Raw genomic sequence first — 25,871 nt, forward strand, 5'->3', positions numbered from 1 at the left:
ATGGTTCAAAAGAAAAACATTACAAAGAGCATACAGAAGACAAAGCATGTGGGGCAAAGCATAGCAACTGGTGGATTTCGGTAATGTATATACAGGGGGGTCCCATGTACTGATTAAACATCTTCACTCTAAGTGTAAAATTGTATCAAATGAGCCACAATTCCACTTATAGGAATAAAAGAATTAAAGAATGAAAAGCACAAGGACTTGAATAGATATTTGTACACTCATGTTCACAGCAGCATTATTTGCAATGACCAGAAGGTAGAAACAACCAAGTGTCCAACAGAGCACTTAAACGAAAACTAAAATTTAGTTTAAACATTTTTTAAAAATAAACACACAGAACAGAATATAAACCACAAACTCAGCCTGTTGCCAAAGGATAATTCTTTCAATGGCCATTATCAAAGCAACAAATACTCTTCGCTAGGAGGAAATCCCAAAGATAAGTTATTCAAAGAATGTCATTCTACTTTTTAAAAATATATTTTCAAAACCTAGGAGGCAATGGGGTAGTTAACTTCTACTTTGCATATTTTGAATATTACTGAAATACCTGTATTTTGAGATCCCTCATATGCCACTAGTATTAAGAAGGGGGAAAAAAGTTAAAATTAGTTAGATAAGCAGACTGAGGTGCCTCAGTGAAACTCCCAAAGAATGTATATGGGTCAAATATCTGTCACTGACCCCAACCAGTGAGGCCAGTACAAGGCAAGCCTCTGTCACCAGAGGGAAGGCACAGGCATTCTGGACATTCTGACCCACTGACCACTTGATCACTCTAGACCGCCCAGGGGTTAACCCCAAAACTAGAAAGGAACTGAAAACCTAAGGTCAAGGGATAGGACAATTCACAAAGCCTCAAGCCCACCTTAAAATGACGAAGAGAATCTGCGATGCCTGGAGCAAGCTCCTTATCCACCCAGCCAACCATGACGCCGTCAAGCAGGACGGGGTAGCACTCACTGTATGGCCGGTGGGGAGCGCCATCAACGGGAGTGACCCCTGGTAAACGGAACAAACAGCACAATCACATCGGAATGCTTCATCCAACATTCCAGATTCCCTCCAGATGGGGTCAACAGCTGCTGTATCAGTTCAGATATCAAATTATCCTTGTCTCTATAATAGGTACAGGCATTTCTTTTAATTGCACTTCACAGATATTTTAAGCAGGCTTATCAATGCCATTTTTCCAACAACACGTGTTCCCTTTGTGTCTCTGTGTCAACATTTTGGTAATTCTTGCAATATTTCCAATATTATTATATCTGTTATGGTGATCTGTGATTAGTGATCTCTGATGTTACTACTGTGCTTGCAGATGTGGTAGAAATAGCAAGACAACTAGAATTAGAAGTAGAGTCTGAAGCTGTGACTGAATTTCTGCAATCCCATAATCAAACTGAACAGATGAGGAATTGCTTCTTAGAGGATGAGCAAAGAAAATGTCGTTTTGTTTTGTTTTTGAGACAGGGTCTTGCTCTGTCGCTCAGGCTGCAGTGCAGTGGCATGATCATGGCTCATTGCAACCTCAACCTCCTGGGCTCAAGCAGTCCTCCCACCTCAGCGCGGTGGCTCACACCTATAATCCAGCATTTTGGGAGGCTGAGGCGGGTGGATCACAAGGTCAGGAGATCGAGACCATCCTGGCTAACACAGCGAAACCTCGTCTCTACTAAAACTACAAAAAATTAGCCAGGCATGGTGGCAGGCGCCTATAGTCCCAGCTACTCAGGAGGCTGAGACAGGAGAATGGCATGAACCAGGGCGGCAGAGCTTGCAGTGAGCCAAGATTGTGCCATTGCACTCCAGCCTGGGTGACATAGCAAGACTCCATCTCAAAAAAAAAAAAATTTTTTTTTTTCTGTAGAGACAGGGTCTCCCTGTGTCGCCTAGGCTGGTCTCAAACTCCTGGGCTCAAGCAATCCTCTCGCCTTGGCCTCCCAAAGTGCTGGAATTACAGGCCTGAGCCACTGTGCCCAGCAGAAAACGGTTTCTTGAGATGGCATCTCAAGAAATGAGAAGATGCAGTAAACACTGTTGAAATGACAATAAAGGATTTAGATTATTCCATAAACTTAACTGATAAAACAGGGGCAGGGTTTGAGGGGACTGACTGCAACTTGGAAATAGTCTCTTCTGTGGGTAAAATGCTATCAAACAGCATCACATGCTACCGAGAAATCTTTCGTGACAGGAAGATTCAATTGGCGTGGTAAACTTCTTTGTTTAATTTTAAGAAATTGTCACAAGCCATTCTAACCTTCAGCAACCACTGCCCTGATCAGTCAGCAGCCAGCAACACTGAGGCAAGACTTTCCACCAGCAAAAAGATAACAAATTGCTGAAGGCTCACATGATTTAATATTTTTTTTAGCAATAAAGTATTCTTAAATTTGAAATATTTACAGCATAGTGTAAACATAAGTTTTATATGCACTGTGGGAAACTGAGAAATTCATGTGGCTCATTTTATTGTAGCGCTCTGGAACCAAACCTGCAATATCTCCAGGGTAAGCCTGAAGGCTTTTGTATTGCTTGTGGAAGTTTAAATCGCTTCCGCAAGGACACAGGAAAGAAGTAGCAAGGGAACAGGGGCCTATGGGAGGGAGCATTTCACTGCATGTCTTTTTAATATTTTGATTTCTAAGCCACGTAAATGCATTAAATGCATTAACCCCCAAAATGTAATTACAGTTGATCCTCATTATGTGAAGATTTGCCTACTTGCTACATTTTATCTATAACCACAAAATTAATACTGGGGATGCTTTTAACGTCATTTCAGAACATGCAGCAAAAAAATTTGAGTCCCCTGATGCATACGCTCCCCGCAGCTGAAGTCAAACAAGACGATGCCATGCTTTCTTGTCAGCTCATGCTGTAAACAAGTGTCTCTTGACCAGTCTGTTCAGTGGCATGTTTTCAGCTGGTGTGATTTCACTGTTTAAATAATAGCTTCCAGGCCTGGCATGGTGGCTCACAACTGTAATCCCAGCACTTTGGGAGGCCAAGGTAGAAGGAATGCTTGACGCCAGGAGTTCGAGACCAGCCTGGATAACATAGCAAGACCCCATCTCTACAAAAAAAAAAAAAAAAAATTGCCTCCAAGTGTAGCACTGAAGTGCTGCCTAGTGTTCATAAATGCAAAAAGGCTGTGATGTGCCTAACAGAAAAAAAGTGTGTGTTAGATAAGCTTTATAGTTACAGTGCTGTTGGTTGAGAATTCAATGTTACCACAAGAACAATATATATTTTTAAAGGGTATCTTTTTTTTTTTTTTTTTTTGAGACGGATCTTGCCTCATCGCCCAGGTTGGAGTGCAGTGGCATGATCTTGGCTCACTGCAAGCTCCACCTCCCAAGTTCACGCCATTCTCCCGCCTCAGCCTCCCGAGTACCTGGGACTACAGGCACCTGCCACCACGCCAGGCTAGTTTTTTGTATTTTTCGTAGAGACAGGGTTTCACCGTGTTAGCCAGGATGGTCTCAATCTCCTGACCTCATACTCCACCTGGCTCGGCCTCCCAAAGTGCTGGGATTACAGGCGTGAGCCACTGCGCTCGGCCTAAAGGGTGTCTTTCAACAGAAACACACAAAAAACAAGGCTACATATTGATCAGCTAACAAAAATGTTGTAACCTGAGGCTCGAAGGAACCTTACCCTGTATTTCCCCTTGGCACAATGGTTCAATATTCACTGGTGACTTTAAAGACAAGTACTACAAATAATGAGAATCATATGAAATTAAATAAAAAAAGAACACTTTCCCATGAACCATAAATACATTCTGAAGACATCAAGTGTTTGTTAGAGTGTCACAGGTTACCCACTTCGTGTTTCATCTGTCACCTCAATATGAACATCTCTATCGAAAGTTAGGTAGCGATTCTGTCTTCTTCTCCAGTGCCAGAGCGAAAAACCCTTCCCCATCTCTTTTTCTGCAGTTGGATCTATTTTCTACCTCTCCACTTTATTCTTTTCTCCTTTCTACCCTCTCCTGGACTTTGACGTTTTGAATCACCAGTAACAAAATTATTTTCCTCGTAGAGGATAAACCTTCAAATTACACTGATTACATCGTCTGAATCTTGAGTATTTCTTGATTACTTTCTGTGGGGCCCTCTTCCTACAGGCCACTCTCTCTCTCTCTCTCTCTCTTTTTTTTTTTTAAGATGGAGTCTCACTCTGTCACCCAGGCTGGAGTGCAGCGGTGCAATCTTGGCTCACTGCAACCTCCACCTCCTGGATTCAAGCGATTCTACTGCCTCAGCTTCCTGAGTAGCTGGCACATGCCACCACACCCAGCTAATTTTTTTTTTTTTTTTTTGGATTTTTAGTAGAGATGGGGTTTTGCCATGTTGGCCAGGCTGGTCTTAAACTCCTGACCTCAAGTGATCTGCACACCTCGGCTTCCCAAAGTGCTGGGATTACAGGCATGAGCCACCACACCTGGCCAGGCCACTCTAATTGGGAGAAGTACTTTTGAGCAGAACTTTGAGTCAATGCCCTTCTAGTTGCTTGAGAATACCTATCGTCTGATCCCCATGAACTGGAAGTTTTACTGTATGAATATTAATCCCACTGGAGAACCTGTCCACAGACCACTAAAGACAGAACATTTCTAGTCTCCAAATCATAATTGGAGAACCCTGGGACTAGAAGACTGCAGAGAAGGCTGACATCTTTAGGTATGAAGGTAAATTCAAACCAAGTATCAAGCCAAGAATTAGACAGCTCTCTAGTCAAAGCAGAGACAGAGACAGCAGCTGTAAGGTTATCAGGAAAAATGGTTATGCATCTGAAGACATTAGGGTAGACTGGAAAATCTTTTAAACTGTCCTCCTGCAAACCAACACTGTTTTCTACTTAGAAATGCAAAGATCCACCAAGAGATGCAAGGAGAAGTGACCCAAAAAACTACTCAATAGCTTCTATACTTCCAATATTAATGACTAGTCTATTTCAGATGCTTTGGCATCCTTCTTATTCATTTATTTTTTTTATTTTGGAGACAGGATCTCACTTTCTCACCCAGTCTAAAGTGCAGCAGTGGCACAATCACAGCTCACTGCAGCCTCAAATCCCTGGGCTCAAGCGATCCTCACTTCCATTATCTTTTTTTTTTTTTTGAAAGAAAACAAAACACTTGTAACACTTAGTTTCTCCTGTTTTCACTTTCAAAGAATGCGTTCCGCCTTCTATAGAGGAGCCGAGAAAGCAGCACAACTCCTGCACAGAAGGGTAAAAACGAATTCTTACAGAAAGTCTCTGCTGAATCTCCAAAAGCAGCACAACTTAACAGGTTAAAAACCACGTAATCTTGGCCGGGCGCAGTGGCTCACAACTGTAATCCCAGCACTTTGGGAGGCCGAGGCGGGCACATCACGAGGTCAGGAGATCGAGACCATTGTGGCTAACATGGTGAAACCCCGTCTCTACTAAAAATACAAAAAAATTAGCTAGGCGTGGTGGCGGGCGCCTGTAGTCCCGGCTACTTGAGAGGCTGAGGCAGGAGAATGGCGTGAACCCGGGGGGCGGAGCTTGCAGTGAGCAGAGATCGTGCCACTACACTCCAGCATGGGCAACAGAGCGAGACTCCATCTCAAAAAAAAACACAAAAAATAAAAAAAAAATCAAGCAAGATGTTTATCACTATACACTACATACCCAAGTTGCAGAGTAAAGCCGGAATAGATGCCGTATACACAAACTGTGTGACAACCTCACATACGGCAGTTAGGTGGTTCATCAGGCCACAGGGCTCCCCGTCTGGGGTATGCACTGGACAAAGGAAGCCCCAGGACTCTGGCAGCAGCCGGCGTACTGTGGTGGTCCTCATCTTGGCAAAATCAGCCCCTCTGTGCACGCAGCGGAAATGGGAGAGGTAGCGTATGAAGTTCAGCTTGTCAGCCACAACACAAAGTCCAGAATTTTGTAGGAGGCCAAGACCTTAATAAAACAAAAGTCACTCAAAAATGGGCCAATCTTTTAAAAAACGGAAATTTTTGAGGCTTTGTGACGACAAAACCTCAGAGCACTCTACAGATTACAGAATGAATTATTACAACATTTATTCTCCTAGCTCTGATGAGTGGAAAGAGTTCGCAAAAAATATGTAAAATAATCCCCAGATTTCACAAACTGTATGAGCCCCAACTAGTTCCCTATCTCCTCTATGACCTCCTTTGTAGGAGAACATTAAATGAGTTAATAAAATAGCAAGTAGTGAAATTCATCTGAGAGGGTCAGATAATAGACAAGCAAGTAAGAAGGCTAATGAAAGAATCGGCATCAGTAACGGGGTTTAAAAAAAAAAAAAAAGGCTGGGCACAGTGGCTAATGCTATAATCCCAGCACTTCAGGAGGGCGAGGTGGGTAGTTCGCCAGAGCTTAAGAGTTCCAGACCAGCCTTAGCAGCATAGCAAAACCCCATCTCTACAAAAAACACAAAAATTAGCCAGGTGTGGTGGCTTGTGCCTGTAGTCACAGCTACTCGTGGGGCTGAGGTGGGAGGATCACCTGAGCCCAGGAGGTCAAGGCTGCAGTGAGCCATGATCCTGCCACTGTACTCTAGACTGGGTGATAGAGTGAGGCCCTGACTCAAAAAAAAAAAAAAAAAAAAAAAAAAAATTTCTGGGTTCCCAATTACCACTTTTTAAGTTTCTAGGGTCATTCTCTTTTTTGTTTGTTGAGACAGGGTCTCACTCTGTCACCAGGCTGGAGTGCAGTGGTGCAATCACAGCTCACTGCAGCCTTGACCTCCTAGGCCCAAGCCACCCTCCTACCTTGGCCTCCCAAAGTGCTGGGATTACAGGCATGAGCCACCACACCTGGCCTCTCAGGTCACTCTGAGGCAAGGCAACTGGTTTAGAGATGGGCATGTACAGCAACCCATGCAGAATTCCTGTTAGGTAAGCATTCCTCAGAGGTCTAAGTGGTCTTTTCATTTTCTAGAAGGAGGCAGAGAAAATGTATTTGGTTATTTGAATTAAATTTTAGCTATACAGACACCTTGTCTAAAGTCCTTCAGACCAATAGTCATCAAAGTCATAGCTACGAGAAATTTACTTTTTTGGGGTGGTTTGCTTTTAAAAAGAACCTCTCAAGGACAGGCAAATCTACATTAAGCAAATAGTTTGAAAAACATAACTAAAATGCTCTATTTAATTTTACCTGTTTTAGAACGCAGATTCCCAGTAGCAAAAAGGTATTCAAATGGTTTTGTAAGGTCTATTCCCATAGTAAAAATCCTCATCAAATTGTCAGTGTTCATGGACACATTGGTCTTCTGAGCCTTCTTATCAAAAGCTATTTTAATAGACACTAACCAACCTTCCAGTTTTTCCTGAAATAAGAAAAAAAAAAAATTAATATAAAATAGTATGTGAGCCAGGTGTGGTGGCTCACATCTATAATCCCAGGATTGGGTGGATCGCTTGAGGCCAAGAGTTCAACATGAGACTGGGCAAAATGGTGAAACAAAACCCTGTCTCTACAAAAAATTTAAAAATTCGCCAGAAGGGGGTGGGGTGAGGGGGTGGGGCATGCCTGTAGTTCCAGCTACTTGGGAGGATGAGGCAGAAGGATTGCTTGAGTCCAGGAGCCTAAGGCTTCAGGGAGCCACGATTGTGCCACTGCACTCCAGCCTGGGAAACAGGGCAAGACCCTATTCTCAATAAAATAAAATTATTACAAACTTCATATTTATTCCCATGTAATCTGTACAACCTTTAACAAAGGTCCACTAACATAGACTGGATATGGAAAACAGCAAAACCAAAAACCTGAAGGAGAGCTTTTCAGGTGCAGAAAGGATAGGTCTTCAATGTCATGCCCTCCTTCACCCGTTATATTTATTACACACCTAAAAGCAATCACACGAACTACACAGCCCATCTTAGTCTATGCTGCCAACACTCACTGAAATGGTTAAGGCAGCCTGCAATTCCAAACTTACAGCTAGACTGGAGGAATGAGTTCTGGTATTCTGCAGCACTGCAGGTTGAATAAGTTAACTATATTTGTTGTATATTTTCTCACTGCAGCCTCAACCTCGTAGGTTCAAGGGATCCTCCCGCCTCAACCTCCTGAGTAGGTGGGACCATAGGTATGTGCCACCATGCTCGGCTCATTTTTAAATTTTTTTTGTAGAGATGGGGGTCTCACTTTGTGGCCTAGGCTGGTCTCAAACTCCTGGGCTCAAGCAATCCTCTTGCCTCGGCTTCCAAAGTGTTGGGATTACAGGCGTGAGCCACCGTGCCCAGCCTTATTGTATATTTTCAAAAAGCTAGAAGAGGGGATTTTGAACGTCCACAACACAAAAAAAGATACATGTTTGAGGTGATAAATGTGTTAACTACTCTGATTTGATCATTATATATTATTTACATATATGGAAATATCACTGCATACCCCATAAATATGTAGTTATTGCATGTCAACTAAAAGTAAAAGAAAAAAAGACTATACAACATCAGTGCTTCCTATGGGTGGTTCAGAAACCACTGAAAGGCCGGGCGCGGTGGCTCAAGCCTGTAATCCCAGCACTTTGGGAGGCCGAGGTGGGCGGATCACGAGGTCAGGAGATCGAGACCATCCTGGCTGACAGTCTCTACCAAAAAATACAAAAAAACTAGCCGGGCGAGGTGGTGGGTGCCTGTAGTCCCAGCTACTCGGGAGGCTGAGGCAGGAGAATGGCATGAACCCACGAGGCGGAGCTTGCAGTGAGCCAAGATCACGCCACTGCACTCCAGCCAGGGGGACAGAGCAAGACTCTGTCTCAAAAAAAAAAAAAAAAAAAAAGAAACCACTGAAAATACCTAAGAGAATGTTTGAAATAGGTTCTCTCCTATATTTGATATTTGGAAGAAAACCTGGAAGATGTACACAGGTCACTTAATCACTGTATACCTTTTCCAGCAGGTCCCCGAGTCAACACATTAGCCATTGACTATTGATAATCCAGCTCTTTAAAGTACCAGTGTTTGAACACTCACACTTGGAAGACCTAACTATTCTTCCAGAAGACAGCACTGGAAGTGCCACATTTCATTTCTGCATATTCTCTGGCACTGACACTGCATTTAATATCACTGTGGTACAGTAATATTAAATTTTCAGTACTTTGAAGGAATAAATTTTGGAGAGGTGTGGGAAGAAGGAATGTATTTTATAAAATGTTACAATGAATCTCACAACTGACTACACATTAGTAGGATTTGTAAGTACACTGCTAAAAATCTGTAATGTACAGATAAGGGAATTACCAGAGAGTGAAGGAAGCTGTTAGCTCACCCAACAAGGGTGTCAGCACAGGTTTGGTCTTTACCAAGTGAACCTAAAGGATCAAGTTTGAATGGAAGAGCCTGGCATCGCTGCTCCACTTCTGCTGGATGCTGTTTAGATTCCTTTCTTGAGCCTGCTTCTTCCTGTGTCATAAACATTTTTATCAGGTGTACACTGAACAGCTTCACGGTCAAGATGGAATAAGCAGCCCTGGATCTTGATAACTGATTTGTTTGTGTTCTGCCTTTTTTCATAACTATGTCTACTTCCTTATTTGGGTTTAAAATCAAAACCGGAAAAGCTAACTCAAGTGTTTTATGGTTTATCTATAAATAATACAGAAAATATAGTTGCTATTTTTCAATTTTATGTTGCTTATTTTAATGTAAATACAACGTGAAGTTTTAACAGTCTATAATTCCTCTTATGTCATGGTCATGTGTCTTCTGAAGATTGTTTTTATTCTCCAAAGTCAAAGGTTTAAAAGCTTTAACACAGCTGGTAAGGAAATCAGATACTCGGCAATGAATTCTCTGAAAAAGCCCCAATTTTCCCTTTGTTTCTCCTGTTGCTGAAACAGGTCACCTTAGTAATACCTTGCTACAGAAGACTCATTTCTTTTCTTTTTTTTTTTTTTTTTGCTGAGACAGGGTCTTGCTCTGTCACTTAGGCTGGAGTGCACTGGCGTGATCACAGCACACTGCAGCCTCCGTCGCCTGGGCTCAAGCAATCCTCTTACCTCAGCCTGCTGAGTAGCTGGGACTACACACGTGGCCCATCAGGCCTAGCTAATGTTTTAAAAAATTATGTGTAGAGATGAGGTTTTGTCTCTGGGCTGTTTGCCCAGATTGGTTTCAAACTCCTGGGCTCAAGTGATCCTCCCACCTTGGACTCCCAAAGTGCTGGGATTACAGGTGTGAGCCACTGCACCAGGCGTTTTTATCTTTTTTCTTTTTGAGATTAGGTCTTGCTTTGTTGCCCAGGCTAGAGTGCAGTGGCATGATCACCCCTTATTGCAGCCTTGACCTCCTGGGTTCAGGGATCCTCCCACCTCAGCCTCCCGAGTGGCTGGGACCACAGTCATGTACCACCATGCCCAGTTAACGGTTTTTTTTTGGAGACAGAGTCTTGCTCTGTCACCCAGGCTGGAGTGCAGTGGTATGAGCTCAGCTGTAACCTCCGTCTCACAGGCTCAAGCAATTCTCCTGCCTCCGCCTCCTGCGTAGCTGGGATTGCAGGAGCATGCCAGCGTGTCCAGCTAACTTTTATATTTTTTGTAGAGACAGGGTTTTGCCATGTTGCCCAGGCTAGTCTTGAACTCCTGAGCTCAGGAGATCCACCCACCTTGGCATCTCAAAGTGCTGGGATTACAGGTGTGAGCCACCACACCTGGCCACTGCTAATAGTTTTTATTATTTCTGTAGAGATCTCCCTATGTTTTCCAGGCTGGTCTCAAACTCCTCAGGCTCAAGTTACCCTTCTGCCCTGGCCTCCCAAAGTGCTGGGATCACAGGCACGAGCCACTTTACCCCTAGTCTCATTTCTTTTTCTTTTCTTTTTTTTCCTAATTAGGAATTGATGTGGAATGAAGATACATTTCTAAGTATGGAATACAATAAGCCCACCATGCTTCACTTTAAGGAGATGGGAAATGTAAATTAACCTTTACTTGAAAGGTTAATTTAATAATAGATTAAATTAATAAGAGAAAACTTATGCTGCCTGCTTTCAATTTTTGTCAGGAAAATTCTAGGCTGCTGAAATTTTTTAATCTAATTTTATGGACAGAGCAAACAGAAACAAAGATTATTACCTTTCGGGAAGAATGTAAATAAGAATTACTACCTTAGATAAGAAATTAGAAGGCCGGGCATGATAGCTCACGCCTGTAAAGCCAAGGCGGGTGGCTCACTTGAGGTCAGGAGTTTGAGACCAGCCTGGCCAACATGGTGAAATCCCATCTCTACTAAAAATACAAAAATTAACCAGGCATGGCGGCACGCACCTCTAATCCTAGATACCGGGGAGGCTGACGCAGGAGAATCGCTTGAACCCGGGAGGTGGAGGTTGCAGTGAGCTGAGGTCGTGGCACTGCACTCCAGCCTGGGAAACAGAGCAAGACTCTGTCTCAAAAATAAATAAATAAATAAAATAAAATAAAATAAAATAAAATAAAATAAAATAGAAGCCGGGCACGGTGGCTCACACCTGTAATCCCAGCATTTTGGGAGGCCGAGGCAGGTGGATCACCTGAGGTCAGGAGTTCGAGACCAGCCTGGCTGACATGGTGGAACCCTATCTCTACTAAAAATACAACACATTACCTCTTAGATTACATCTTTTTGGGGATAAGATGCAAAATATAAAATGCCACCCAATCAATATTCTTATGAAATCATTTTTGTGCCATGCCAACTTTCTCTATATATACATCTACAGTCCAATTTCACTACTCACAGTAGTTACGTTCTAGTGAACACTGAATTCACACACATGAAACCACAGATCCTGAGGAGAAATACAGGGCTGGGTTCCTGCAAGTCTCTGGTCATAACGTTCTGGTCAATGGATCGATATACAGTCTTGTTTAATGCAAGCTTTTGTTGAAAGGCACCTTATTTAACATACCTTGTTAATTTATTAACACTGAACACAAGACAGAACTTCAGTGCTATGCTTACATTATAAATGGCAAAAACTGGCAAGGCGCAGTGGCTCACGTCTCCAATCCTATTACTTTGGGAGGCTGAAACGGGAGGATCACACGAGCCTAGGAGTTTGAGACCAGACTGTACAACACAGTGGGACCCTGTTTCTACAAAAAAAATTAAAAATTAGCCGGGTGTGGTGGTGAATGTCTATAGTCCCAGCTGCTCAGGAGGCTGAGGTGGAAGGATTGCTTGAGCCTGGGAGGTTGAGGCTGAGACCCTGTCTCAAAAAAAACAAAGAAGTCACCAATAAGAAGCATGACATTGTGAAAAACATAGCATTGAATACATCTCAGAAAGGACCATCTTTATAGTATGAGCTGAAACAGGAAAGCAGAGCATCACCCTGCCCCACCTCAGCTGTAACATCTGCCTCAGGAGACTCAAATTCTTCACTGCTCTGCTCACGTGTGTGAATAATCATGAAAGCACCGAGTAGTGACATTAGGGTTACAAATAAATTTTAGCCAGTGAGTGAATTCACACATACAGAATCTACAAATAATGAAGATCAACCATGTGTATGAATATAGGCCATTTGCTTTTTCTCATTAACACTATGACCAAGGTTTGATGTGGTCTTTATATAAAAACATTAAGCAAATTTCCAAACCTGGTGTAAGCTAGGATTTTTGATTCCCTTACTGCTAAATGAACAAACAAAAAAGAGACCACACAAAATGCCAAAACTAGAAACTATAAGTATGCAGAAAACAGTACTGCTGGCCAAAGTCACGCCATTCCACAAGTGGTACCACTGGCCAAGGATGGACATGGCACGCATTTACCTTCAGAAACATAAGGAAGAGCTGACCCGGTGTAAGGACTTCTTGGTTCACTAGACTATCAGGATTGTCCTCCATGCACTCTCCTTTGGCTAAAGCAAAGAGCTTTCGTGTCATGAGACAAAGCATATAGAACTTTTCAGTACTGGATTTCAAGTGGATACAGATGCACTGGCTGTCAAAACAGAAAAAAAAAAAAAAAGCTTAAAACAATCCAGTTGGTAATACTACTTAATGTTCTATTAAACAAGATCCCCAATTCAAGCTTACTTAACTTTAATTAAATAAAATTAAGCATTCAGTTTCTGAGCTGCACTGGCCACATTTGAAGTGCTTATCATGTCGCTTGCTGCTATGTACTAGAGAGCACCAGTATGCAGCTGGCTTCTTTAGTAATTATACAGTGGTTATATAAGACAAAGTCCTTGCTTTGGAGTAATAAAGTAACACAATCCCTGCAACTTTCAAACCGTACAGAAATAAAAATGTACATTTGTGTACACAGAAAGTAAAAAAGTAAATGTGAATGAAATGTTCACAATTAGTGAATATAAGAATACAATGTACTATTTGGACATTATTCTGGAAGTCTGAAATGATTTCAAAATAAAAGTTAAAAAGTACCATAAAATAAAACATGGCTACTAAAAAAATACAAGTGAGGAGGGCCACAAAAACAAAGGTAGCCCCCGGCTAGCAAGGACCAGAATTCTACCCCAAAATTCATTCTCATTCCCAAATGACTCGCCTGCCCAAACTGCAACCAATACAAAGAACCACTGACAACCCTCCACCCCTCCAAAAACATTTAGGCAAAGCACACATACTTAAACAGGAACTCCGCAGCTTGCTCATTTGGGTACCAGTCAGGAACATTGAGTTTTACCCTGAAGCATTCACCTAGGTAGTTAAGGACCTGTTTTTGTGTCGAACAACCCTCCTCCATTACAATCCTTAACATCTGAGAAACAGAGTTCCTAAGGAAAGAATCATCCTCTTTTCCTTTGATGAGCTCCTGAAATATCTGATAATCAGAAAAGCTGACAAGTGCCTGGAATAGAAAATAAAAGGTTTCATTGCTCACTAATAACTAAAATATTTTATCTATTCAGTAACAATTATCTTCTCTCATTATTTTTCATACCCAAGTAAAATTAGCACTCCGCTATTGCTGAATCAAAATAAACTCTCTAAAATAAAGCATTCTTTGTATGATAGCCAGACAGCAATATGGCCTCCAGGGTCCTGACCTCCTGGTGTTCACACACACGTGTGGTTTCCTCCCATGCTGAATCAAGCTGGTCTGCTTGACCAAGAGAATGTGGTGAAAAAGATGATGGGAGACTCCCAGGACTAGGTCACAAAGGGCACTGCAGCTTTTGCCTTCTGCATCTTCCGCCCTCTATTCTCTCAGCTAACTATGTGGAGGAAGACAGCTGCCTCAAGCAGCCTACAGAGAGGGCCATGTAGAGAGCAACCCCACGAGGAGACCTCCTGCCAACAACCAGCACTGATTTGCCAGCCATGTGAGTGAGCCACCTTGGAAGTCCTCAAAATGACTGCAGTCCTGTCTGACATCTCCATGCAACCTCCTGAGACGCTGGGCCACAACTGCCCAGCCAAAGCATTCCCAAACTCCCGACCCACAGAAACTGTGAGAAAGAAAGGTTTATTGATGTTTTAAGCTATTGAATTTTGAAGTAATTTGTTTTGGAGCAGTAGATAACTAGTACAGTATTATTTTAACAAGGAGAATCCATCCAATCTGTACAGGATACTACCCCCAATGAATTTCTTCATAACAAAAGAATGCATTCATTAAGTCATACCTTAAGTGCAAATCCCAAAGGAAGAAAAAACAGTTCTTTCCGGTAAATAAAGTTCAACATAACAGTGCCATTTTCCAAGTAGTGGAGGTTCATATTGACAGCGGAATGTTCTTCCCTCACACAGTGCATTGAAACTCCTATTGAACCAAACAACAAAAACATCAGAAACTCATTGATACTGTAATTGCTTCGATCATTTTTTTTCGGAACAATTTTACTCTCTTAGACACAATTAAAGCCAAATCACTAAGTTTAGCCAAGACTGGCAATCAAAAATGTTTCTAAACCTCAGCAAACGTCCTCTTGCATGCAAAATCTACCCAGATTGAGAAACGCTAATGTAAAATAACTGAAGCTATAAATTTAAGCAAACTTTAAAGTTTCCTCCAGGACAGAATCCACGTCTTTTAGCACCTTTTTTCCGACTTAAACTGTGGAGTCTGGTCAAGACTCTGGTGCTTGATCTAATAGTTCCAATGGAGAAAAGTGGAATTTTAGATTTTAAGTTCATTTCAGTTTCAGGCAAAGACTGCTAAGACATACTACCATCAACTGATGCAAAAGAAAATGACTAGACATTCGGGCATGCTGTTTTTCTAGGTATAGTATGTATGGCTATAATTAAGGTCTGATTTTTAGCTCAACTATCAGGACAAATTGTTTAACTGTCAGGGTTGCGCAAGAATACAATATGCTGTCTTAGGCATTGTCAAAGAGAGTGCTCAAACAGAGGCCAGGTGGCTGGCAGACAGAGAACCTGAGGGGTGTACCACAGGAGCCTGAACCAGAAGACAGCCGAGACCCACACTCACCTATGGCCAAGCCAGACTAGCTTTCATCTTCATAAGTAGTAACAAAAATACACATGCTCTTTCAGTTAGCAAAAGTGAAACATAACAGAAAGCTGGTTTTCCACTATGAAATTTTTGTAAATTTTAAAATGCTTATAATTGATAAAAATCATATTCAAGGTGGACAATACCTTGAATATAAACATATAATGATTTCCACAATCAAACTGATGAAAACATCAATCACCACCCATAGTTATCATTTGTGTGTATGTGTGCATGTGTGTGTGGCTGAGACACTTAAAATTTACTCATCAAATTTTAAGTAAGCAGTACAGTATTACTATCATCACCAGGCTGTACATCAGATCCCCAGAACTTACTCATCTTGTAATTGCAAGTCTGTATCCTCTGACTGATATCTCTCCATTTCTTCCTCCATCCCAATTATGAAAACTTAACACAGGAATGCGCAATAGAAAAATAACAAAAAGCAAAAGAAATGCCAGGCACGGTGGCTCATGCATGTAATCTCAGCACTTTGGGAGGCTGAGGCGGAAGGACGGCTTGAGCCCAAGAATTCAAGATCAGACTGGGCAACATGGTGAAACCCCATCTCAACAACAACAAAAAAAAATACAAAAATTAGCCAGGCATGGTGGCACACGCCTGTGGTCCCAGCTACTTGGAAGGGTGGGGTGGGAGAATCATCTGGGCCTGGGAAAGTCGAGGCTATGGCGAGCTGTGATCACACCACTCTGCCCTCCAGCCTGGGTGACAAAGTGAGACCCTGTCTCAGAAAAAAAAAAAAAAAAGAAAGAAAGAAAAATATCAAAGACTATTTAGATGCATCTACTTAAAAAAAAAAAAAAAAAAGGTTTCAAATTTTCCTTAAAAAACATTCTAATCATCTCCAGAACTTACCATACTGAGTATAACCAGGCCCTCTGGTTTTCCATTTTGGTCTTATCATTGCAATGGGAAAATTTCTCCGAGGCATAATCAACATTCGGATGACTTTTTCAATGCCGTTGATTATAAAATAGCCCCCCATTTCCTGCCAAAGAGATGAATTGCAACTTGTTAAACAAAGACACGTGACTAACTGTAGACACGAACCTCATTCCTAGGCAAAGGTAGCACAACACACAGAACAGGAGCGCAGAGGCGAAACGTACTACTCACCCCTTAACAACAGTACACAGACACTGTCTTTGTGTGAATTAACAGTTTTCTCAAGTATATTACAAAGGTCCTAGGGACACAGGGAGAAAGTATGGAAGAAAAACAGGATACTTCTCTCTGTCAGACAGGCTCAACCTAACTTGCCTTCTGTCCCCTAAAATGACTTCAGTCTTCAAACAACACTAAAAAAAACTTACTCCAAAGAGGGGTTGAAAGATAAAAACTGTAACCATTCTGCTTCCATACTCAAGTATGGTTTCCCAAATAAGTTCAAAAACCTGACTGTATGAAAGTTTTGGAAACCAGAAATTTGGATTAGCTAAATAGAAAAATATTTTTAATAGCTCTGCTCAATATCACATTTCTGTAATAAAGAGCTACTGTTTACGAATTGCCTACTATGAAACAGGCATATTATACTAGGTACTCTATGCTATCATAACATTTAATTCCCATAACAAGGAGTGGGAGAGCTCTTATGCCCATTTGCAGCAGAGGAAACTGAGGCTCAGGGAGATTAACTTCCCCAAACCACAAGACTGATAAGCGGAAGAGCTATCTGACACCAAAACCCTCTTCCCACCACATAACACCATCTACCTATTTAGTAGACACAGTCTATACGTCTTGATTACCTCAACACTGCAAAGCCACCTAATACAGCTGAAAGAAATGATGAAGGGAAGGCATGTAAGTCATTTAATATGAGCACAGAATCTTACTGTTAGCAAAGCAGACATTTTTATTTTTTTAGTGATGGGGTCTCACTCTGTCTCCCAGGCTGGAGTGCAGTGGCACAATCATGGCTCACTGTAGTCAGGCCTCCTGGGCTCCAGTGATGCTCCCGCCTCAGCCTCCCAATTAGCTGGGACTACAGATCCATGCCACCACATGCCCAGCTAAATAGACATTTTTGACGATAGCTTTGTAGATTAAGACAGCTTGAAAAAAACATGGAAGTATGTCTCTATCATTCAGAAAATTAGGGAAAAACCTACCAGTTCTTCCCCCTGAACAATAATATTCTCTAATTTTATATCCACTTTTTCATACTGTCTAGTGTGATGGTCATTCAGAGTCATATACTGTATGCAGGCAAGATACTGATATCTCTTTCACCTATCCAGAAATAGGAGCAGAGAAAGAAAACACTGACACATTTCTTGTCTTCTTACTCCCAACCCAGGCCTTCTCTACTGTCTCACGCCTGGACGCCTGTGATTACCTCTGCCTCCTCATGGTGCTCAATGAGGGCTTGTGGGGGAAGGCTGTGTAGGTTGCAAAGCTTGGATTTCACCATGATGGGAACATAGCCAAGAAACTGCTTAATGATTCCTTTTGAGATTCCATTCACTGCCCAGTTGATATCGGCCTAAATGAAAATGAGAGAAAAAGTTACTTAACAGAAATATCTGCATTTGACAGAACAATGAGTATTTTCAAAGACTGAGGAAGAAGATCAATTAAATGATGTTATGCCTTAGATTTAGAAGGTGGGATCTCTTAGACAGCAGCACCAAGAAAGCAATTTCTGGCATAAACTTTATTAGGCACCCGCCCTACTCCCAAAAATGTGCGGTGCTGAGAGTCACACAGCGGTACCAGTACTCACTGTCAACTTCCCACGGTAGGTACTCCTTCGGCCCCGGCATTCTGCTGGATAAACGCTGACCTCTTTGCAGATGGTCCCTTTTGGAACTGTAGGTGGACTGATAACAGCATCCAGAATAGTAAAAGAGATACGCTCATCTTTGAAAGCAAATTCAAAGGGAGGTATAGCCTGAAATGCAATTCACACTATTAAATTGCTTGCATTTCCAAGGCATTTTTTCTCTAAGACTCTTCCAAATCTTGTATGTTTTACAAACATTGATGCCTGTGATGCCATCATGACACACCTAAAAAGGACAGTTAAGGCTAACTCCAGTCTACTCATAACTTCACTAAATACTTAAAACCATAATGCATTATTAGCACAAGATTGTTTTGAGTGACTACATGTGTCAGAGACTGTAGCAGGCTCTAGGGATACAGCTGTGAACAGAACAAAATTCCTGTTCTCTGAACCAAGAGCCTTGTGTATTCTTACCTTGTCTATGTGCATAGCAAGACAAATGGGACTGCTGCTAATAGAGCAAGGATATGGAAACATCCTTTAGTATTCAAGACTAGATGCTTAATGTACAATGGCAACGTCATATTGAAGCCAGAGTCATGCAAAGGAAAAGATGGTGGCCAGGCTGGGTTTCCCCTTCCACAGAAGTTACTTCTTCGTACTGTTCTGTGGGGAAAGCTTTGCTCTTCTGAGGAAGGGGCATCACCAAGTTCTCCTATATATTTATTATGAGCAACCTCCTAGCCTTTTCTTAGAATAATGATAATGAAAAAATGGTTCCAAGAAAGAATACCAAGGAGGTATTCCTCCTTCACCCTCACGTGAGTTAACTGACCTTTTCTAAATTTTAAAATTTTATCTAAAGCTGGTATTATTTTAGAAATTCATATTTTATTTAAAAATAAAAGCCAGATGCAGTGGCTCACACCTGTAATCCCAACATTTGGGAGACCGAGGGAGGAGGACTACTTGAGCCCAGGAGTTTGAGATCAGCTGGGCCACATAGGGAGACCCCGTTTCTACAAAAAATAAAAATAAAAAAATTAGCCAGGCATAGTGGTGCACGCCTGTGGTCCTAGCTACTCAAGAGGTTGAGGTGGGAGGATCACTTGAGCCTGGAAGGTCGAGGCCGCAGTGAGCTATAACCATGCCACTGCATTCCAGCCTAGGTGACAAAGTGAGATCCTGTCTCAAAAAAAAAAAAAGAATGGCGCTTAAAAAAAGAGAGATTAGAAGATTTGCTTTCTCAAGACGCAGCTGCACTATCTAGATCGAAATACAGTGAACTGTTGTTATTCACAATAGTTATGTTCTACACGTTTCCATAAACACTGAATTAGCCAATACTGAACCACTGCTCCTAGGGTAAATATGTGGTTAGCTTCCTGAGAGCCTCTGGTCACATTTCATCAACTAATCAATACAGTCTTGCATTATGTGTGTTTCTGTTTAAGGACAGCTTATTTAATATATATTATTGAGTCCCTAACTCATGCCTGAACAAAGCCTATGTTAAATGCATGTGTTAACATTTTCCCCAAAAGGTACAGCACAGCCTTCTTGTGCTTAGAAACTTTACACAGAACTTTAATACTTTAATACTTTGCTTGGGGGACATTTTAAACAGCAAAATCACCAACAAAAAGCACAAAACATGGCACTAAATAGACAGTGAAGACAACCTCTGTTTATAGTTTAAGAACTTAAAACAAGAAGGCCGAGCATCACCTTGTTAGATCTCAGCTGGGAAAATGGACACTGATCAACTCAACTTTTTCGCTGCTTCTGGGCATGGTGCTTTTGGAGTAGAAGTAAATTTTAGTGAGTAGGTGAATTTGCAAATATAGAATCCCCAAGTAATAAAAATCAATTGTATTTTGAAAAGATTTTGAAAAGACAGACACATAAATTCTGACTCACAGAAAGGAGAAATTCACTCCAAAGAAACTAGGCAAAATTATGTTTTGTAAGTAAAAAAATATGATAACTATTTTTTCCCTTGGCTTTATAAATATGAGCCATTTATGTTACTGTGTTTTACAAAACATTTTCAAATACTATATTATTACAGTACTGGCTAAGTTGTGGCATCATTTTCTATGCAGGGCCAAAGTTTCTTCATCTACTTCAACCAAAACAATATATCACAAGGGACTGAATGCAGAAGCAGACATGAGAATCCAGTTGTCTTTTCATTGAGCCAGACATTAAAAATATTTTTAATAATGCAATTCATCTAATTTCTTTTTTGCTTTGGAAAATATTTTTCTTAAAATGTTAACATAGAATTGGGTTTTTTTTTTTAAATTTATTTATTTTTGATACAGAGTCTCACTCTGTCGCCCAGGCTGGAGTGCAGTGGTGAAATCTTGGCTCACTGCAACCTCTGCCTCCCGGGTTCAAGCAATTCTCGTGCCTCAGCCTTCCGAGTAGCTGGGAGTACAGACATGTGCCAGCACGCCCGGCTAATTTTTGTATTTTTTAGTAGAGATGGGGTTTCACCAGGTTGGCCAGGCTGGTCCGAATCTCCTGACCTCAAGTGATCCATCCGCCTTCACCTCCCAAAGTGCTGGGATTACAGGCAAGAGCCACCACACCCAGCCGATTGGCTTATTTTTAAATGAATTAGTGCTTTTCTAAAATTTCTCAATTTGATTTTTTTTTTTTTTTTAAAGACAGGTCTCACTCTGTTACCGAGGCTGGAGTGCAGTGGCACAATCATAGCTCATTCAAGCCTCAAATTCCTGGGCTCAAGTCATCCTCCCACCTCAGCCTCACAAGTAGCTAGGACCACAGGTGCACACCATGCCCCGCTAATTTTTTTAATTTTTGTAGAGATGGGGTTTCACTATGTTACCCAAGCTGGTCTTGAAATCCTGGGCTCAAGTCATCCTTCTGCCTTGGCCTCTCGAAGTCCTGGGATTACAGATGTGAGCCACTGCACCCGGCCCAATTAACTTTTAATTAGGTATTTTTTCTCACAGACATGATACTGTAAGAATCCAGGCACAATTACAAATAACCCCCACCAAGTCTTTCTAAACAATAAATCTTAATGGCTCCTATATTATTTGCCGAAGAGAGTTCAAGAATCAGACTGGCAATCAAAGCTCTCCACATTATCTCTATTCCTATCTCTCACAACACAAATCTTACCCAACAAAACCACAGGTAGCGTCCCCTAAGCATGTGACTCTGCTCTACCCTTCCCCTGGACGAAATGTACGTTTCTCACCTCTTGAACTCATCTAATCCCGCCCTTTCTCAAACTCCTGGATTAGTTGCGCCGCCCATCTGCTCCCACCGTAGCCCACACAATCCCTTGGCAGAGCAGTTCTCAAGAATATTGGCATGGACTGCTTTCACATCTTCACCCCTCCAACCCCCAAACACGACAGGGAGCACTGAAACGCATGAACTGTCTCTTACACGGGACTGCCTCCTCCACATCCTCTGAGCCTAGTGCCTGGAGACACTGGGGATGCTTACTAAACGAAACTTTTCCCCACCATCCTCACCTGAATTCTGCTACCACTACTCTACGCTAATAATGCAATTACACTTTTCGATTCAATCTGGCTTTTATGACTCATTTATACCTTCCTCAGCACCTGCTTAATTCATAACAAATGACGAGTAGTTTCTCTCTTTAAAGCTCTAAGAGAAGGATACTGAAGGATAACCTTGTACATTACACTGTACCTACAAATAAGTTCGGAATCTTTTGAGGTGCGTTTTGGAGAGGTAAGTCTTCTAGTGATATAAAGCCGTGTGCATTGTGAATGGTTGGGAAGCACACCCCAGATAAGCCACTTCCTCACTCTCACAGCACCCAGAAACTGTCCAACAAGAAACTACGGTTCGCAATCACTTTTCAATCCAGAAATCACGAATACATCTCTTAAGACGCTTTGACTACAAGTTCCACGAGGCCCAATTCCGCGTCCTGTTTAACATGTTGTGCTCTCCCGCTTACCCACTGAGCCTGTCAGGATCAAGGAGCACATGCATTTAGGGTCATATTGTGACCTCCCAGCCATCTTCCTGGGATTGGCCTCGCCGCGACAAGGGCGCCAGCGGACGCCGCGCTCACCTGCACCGCGAGGCCAAGACCCTCGTGCACGGCGTAGTTGAAGGACTCCACATGCGCCCGCGTCAGCTCCTGCAACGCTGCCTTTTGCTGTTCCCGCGGGATTCCATAAGAGGGGTCGGTCAAGTGCTTTAGGGTAGGCCCGCTGGGCAGGTTCCGCCACCGGCTGCAGGGATCCATGCGGCCACCTGCACACCCAACGCCAGTGGCTCTGTACACGCCGGAAGTAGTGGCCGGAGTCCCGCTTCCGCAGCCTGCTGGGAAATGTAGTTCCCTCTCGTTCCGCCCGCCCTAGGCCCTACGGTTTCGGTTTCATGGAGTCGAGGCAGAACCAAAAACTTCGAGTGAACGGGCCGATTAAGGCCGTGACCAGCTAGAGCGTGGCGGGCCCTCCCTTTCTCCCATCTTCCGCCCCACCCATCTCCCTCCTCTGCGACAGATGCCGCAGGTGGAAACCCGCTCCTCTCCCAGTGGAGCGCGTGACCTCTTTGGCTCTCATTGGCTCAATTAGGATTGGAGGAGAGCGGTCTTCTCAGGTTCTCTTCTATTTCCCTTAACCCGTTCCCAGTCCCACGCCGATGCCGACACTGGGGAGTCATCCGGCCAAAGTCGTTGCTTCAACGAAAAAGCGGATGCCGGGCCCCTGGCTGACTCTACCCAACTCCTAACTCGCGAGGCTCATCCCTGGGAAGCCAAGGAGTGGTCGGGCCCCGCTAACCTCCTCGCATCTTCTGGACTGGAGTCCTGGGGGAGGCCTGGGGAGGGAGGTGGGATAGGGCGGTCTCGGATGGAGGGGAGAGGGCAGCGGGGCGTCCCACTGGATTTACAGCGTGAAGATCCTTTGCGTCCCTGTGAGCCCCTTACCTCCCCAGTACACTGATTAATCAGGGAATGCCTGCTGGCCTTTCAACTTCATTGTGTGTTTAACAGCTATATTGCGTTATAACTGGCATACAATAAACCAAACATTTAAAGTGTACGTGTTAAGTTTTGACCTATGTATACAACCATGCAGCCATCACCACATAACAGTTAAACTACCACTACCCAGTATCCTCCTGTCCCTGAGAGTCCCTCCTTACTGTCAACTTCCCCTTTTCCTAGTTCACCTGGTACTTTTCCTTCCTATATCACTTTTTATAAAAAATTTGAGCCGGGAGTCTGTGTTGCACAGGCTGGTCTTGAACTTCCGACCTCAAGCAATCTTCTCACCTTGCCTCTCTAAATGCTGGGATTACAGGCATGAGCCACCGCGCACGCCCGGCCAACTGAGTAGTTGTAGTTCTTTATATAGCCTATACTAGTCCTTGTCAGATACATGATTTGCAAATATTTTCTCCCATTCTGTGGGTTTTTACTTTCTTGCTGGTGTCCTCTGAAGCAAACCGTTTTAGTTTTGAAGTGTGTTTTTTTTTCTTTTGTTGCCTGTCTTTTTATATCATATCTAAGACATCATCGTGTAATCCAAGGTCATGAGGATTTAAAAAAAAATTTATGGGTACATAATTAGCATATTTAGGGGGTATATGAGATGTTTTGATACAGGCATACAATGTAATAATCACAGAAGGGTAGATGGGGTTTCCATCACTTCAAGCATTCATCATTTCTATGTTATGAACATTCTAATTGTACTTCCTCAGTTATTTTTAAAGGTACAACAAATTATTGCTGACTGCAGTCACCCTGTTGTGCTATCAAATACTGGATCTTTTTCAATCATGGGAATTTTTACCTACATTTTCTACTTAGAGTTTTGTAGTTTCAACTCTTAAGTCTTTGACCCATTCTGAGCTAATTTTTGTATATGAGAAAGGCATATCACTTTATTCCTTTCCATGTGGATAGCCAGTTGTCCTAACACCATTTGTTTAAAAGACTATTCTTTCCCTCATCAAACTTTCTTGGCCTCCTTGTCGAAAATCAATTCACCATAGATGCAAGGGTTTATTTTTGACTCTCAGTTCTATTCTCTTGATCTGTATGTCTATCTACATTTGTCTGTATGTCTGTCTACATTACTACACAGATTTGATTAATATAGCTTTGTAATAAATTCTGAAATCAGGAAGTGCACATCCTCCAACTTTGTTCTTCTTTCTCCAGATTTCTTTGATCCTTTGTATTTCAATATAGATTTTAGCGCCAGCTTAGCTTGTCAATTTCTTTCTCTCTTTTTTTGTTTTGTTTTTTGTTTTTTTTTTGAGACAGAGTTTCACTCTTGTTGCTGAGGTTGCAGTGCAGTGGCATGATCTCAGCTCACTGCAACCTCCACCTCCTGCCTCAGCCTCCCAAATAGCTGAGATTACAGGCATGCACCACCATGCCTGGCTAATTTTGTATTTTTCATAGAGACGGGGTTTTACCATGTTGGCCAGGCTGGTCTTGAACTCCTGACCTCAAGTGATCCACCTGCCTCGGCCACCCAAAGTGCTGGGATTACAGGCGTGAGCCACCATGCCCTGTCCAACTTGTCAATTTCTGCAAAGAAGGCTGAGATTCTTGATCAGGATTGTGTTCAATCTGTAGATCAATTTGGGGCCTATTTTCATCCCAACAATAATTGTCTCCCAATCCATAAACATGGGATGTCTTTCCATTTATTTAGGTGTTCTTTAATTTCTTTCAGAGATGTTTTGTAGCATTTGGTGTAGAAATGAACTTTTGTTAAATTTATTCCTAAGTATTTCATTCTTTTTGATGTTGATATAAATGGAATTGTTTTCTTAACTTCAAATTGTTCGTAATATGTAGAAATACCATTGTGTTTTGTATATTGATCTCGTGTCTGGCAATCTTGCTGAACACTCTAACGGTGTTAGTGGATTTCTTAGGACTTTTTCTATATGATATCTTGTCGTCTGCAAAGAGAGATCGTCATACTTCTCCCTTTCCAATCTGAATGCGCTCTTCCTTCCTTCCTTTTGTCTAATTGCTCTGTCTATAACATTTAGTACAATGTTGAAGTGACAAGAATAAATATAACTGTTTTGTGCCTGATATTGGGAAGAAAGTTCCCAACTGGAGCTTTCACATCACCATTAATATGATGTAGGCTGTGGGTTTTTCCAAAGATGCTCTTTATCAAGTTGAGGAAGTAATTTATTTCGTTTGTTGAGAGGTTTTTTCCAAGAAAGAGTGTTGTGTATTGCCAAATGCTTTTTCAGTGTATATTGAAATGATCATGTGCTTTTTGCCCTTTTTTTCTATTAAAGTGGTATATTATATTAAGTAAATTTTGTAAGTTAAACAAACTTTGCATTCTTTCTTTTCCCCTTCTCAACGTTTGTTTTAGAATCGCGAGGTACATGTGCAAGTTTGTTACAAAGGTATACTGCGTGATGCTGAGGTCTGGGGTATGGTTGAACCTGTCACCCAGGTAGTGAGCATAGTATCCAATAGGTAGTTTTCAACCTTTGCTCCCCTCCTTCTCTCTTGGCACTAGTAGTCCCCAGTCTCTGCTGTTCCCATCTTTTATTTTTTGAGACAGAGTCTGTCACCCAGGCTGGAGTGCAGTGGCACAGTGGTGCAATCTCGGCTCACTGCAACCTCCACCTCCCGGGTTCAAGTG

General features: G+C 42.2%; 1 protein-coding gene across 7 annotated transcripts in view; it reads right to left on the bottom strand.

The window, feature by feature from the left end:
- POLR1B (polymerase (RNA) I polypeptide B, 128kDa) overlaps positions 1 to 23,273 on the bottom strand; it is a 37,108-nt gene extending 13,835 nt beyond the window's left edge. The window contains exons 1-11 of one of the 7 annotated variants that reach the window (XM_011968026.1): positions 22,304 to 23,273; positions 19,139 to 19,229; positions 18,208 to 18,375; positions 17,821 to 17,967; positions 16,335 to 16,467; positions 14,620 to 14,756; positions 13,618 to 13,841; positions 12,794 to 12,965; positions 7,186 to 7,357; positions 5,680 to 5,961; positions 878 to 1,011 (exon numbers count right to left, since the gene is read on the bottom strand). In XM_011968026.1, coding sequence (XP_011823416.1) covers positions 878 to 1,011; positions 5,680 to 5,961; positions 7,186 to 7,357; positions 12,794 to 12,965; positions 13,618 to 13,841; positions 14,620 to 14,756; positions 16,335 to 16,467; positions 17,821 to 17,967; positions 18,208 to 18,375; positions 19,139 to 19,229; positions 22,304 to 22,356 — 1,713 coding nt within the window. In that variant the 5' untranslated portion in view covers positions 22,357 to 23,273. The remainder of the gene's footprint in view (positions 1 to 877; positions 1,012 to 5,679; positions 5,962 to 7,185; positions 7,358 to 12,793; positions 12,966 to 13,617; positions 13,842 to 14,619; positions 14,757 to 16,334; positions 16,468 to 17,820; positions 17,968 to 18,207; positions 18,376 to 19,138; positions 19,230 to 22,303) is intronic. The other 6 variants (XM_011968024.1, XM_011968028.1, XM_011968023.1 and 3 more) reach the window with 6 other exon arrangements.
- Between the last annotated feature and the right edge of the window lie 2,598 nt (positions 23,274 to 25,871).

This window comes from Mandrillus leucophaeus, unplaced genomic scaffold (genome assembly GCF_000951045.1).
Source record: "Mandrillus leucophaeus isolate KB7577 unplaced genomic scaffold, Mleu.le_1.0 Scaffold822, whole genome shotgun sequence".
NCBI lineage: Eukaryota > Metazoa > Chordata > Mammalia > Primates > Cercopithecidae > Mandrillus > Mandrillus leucophaeus.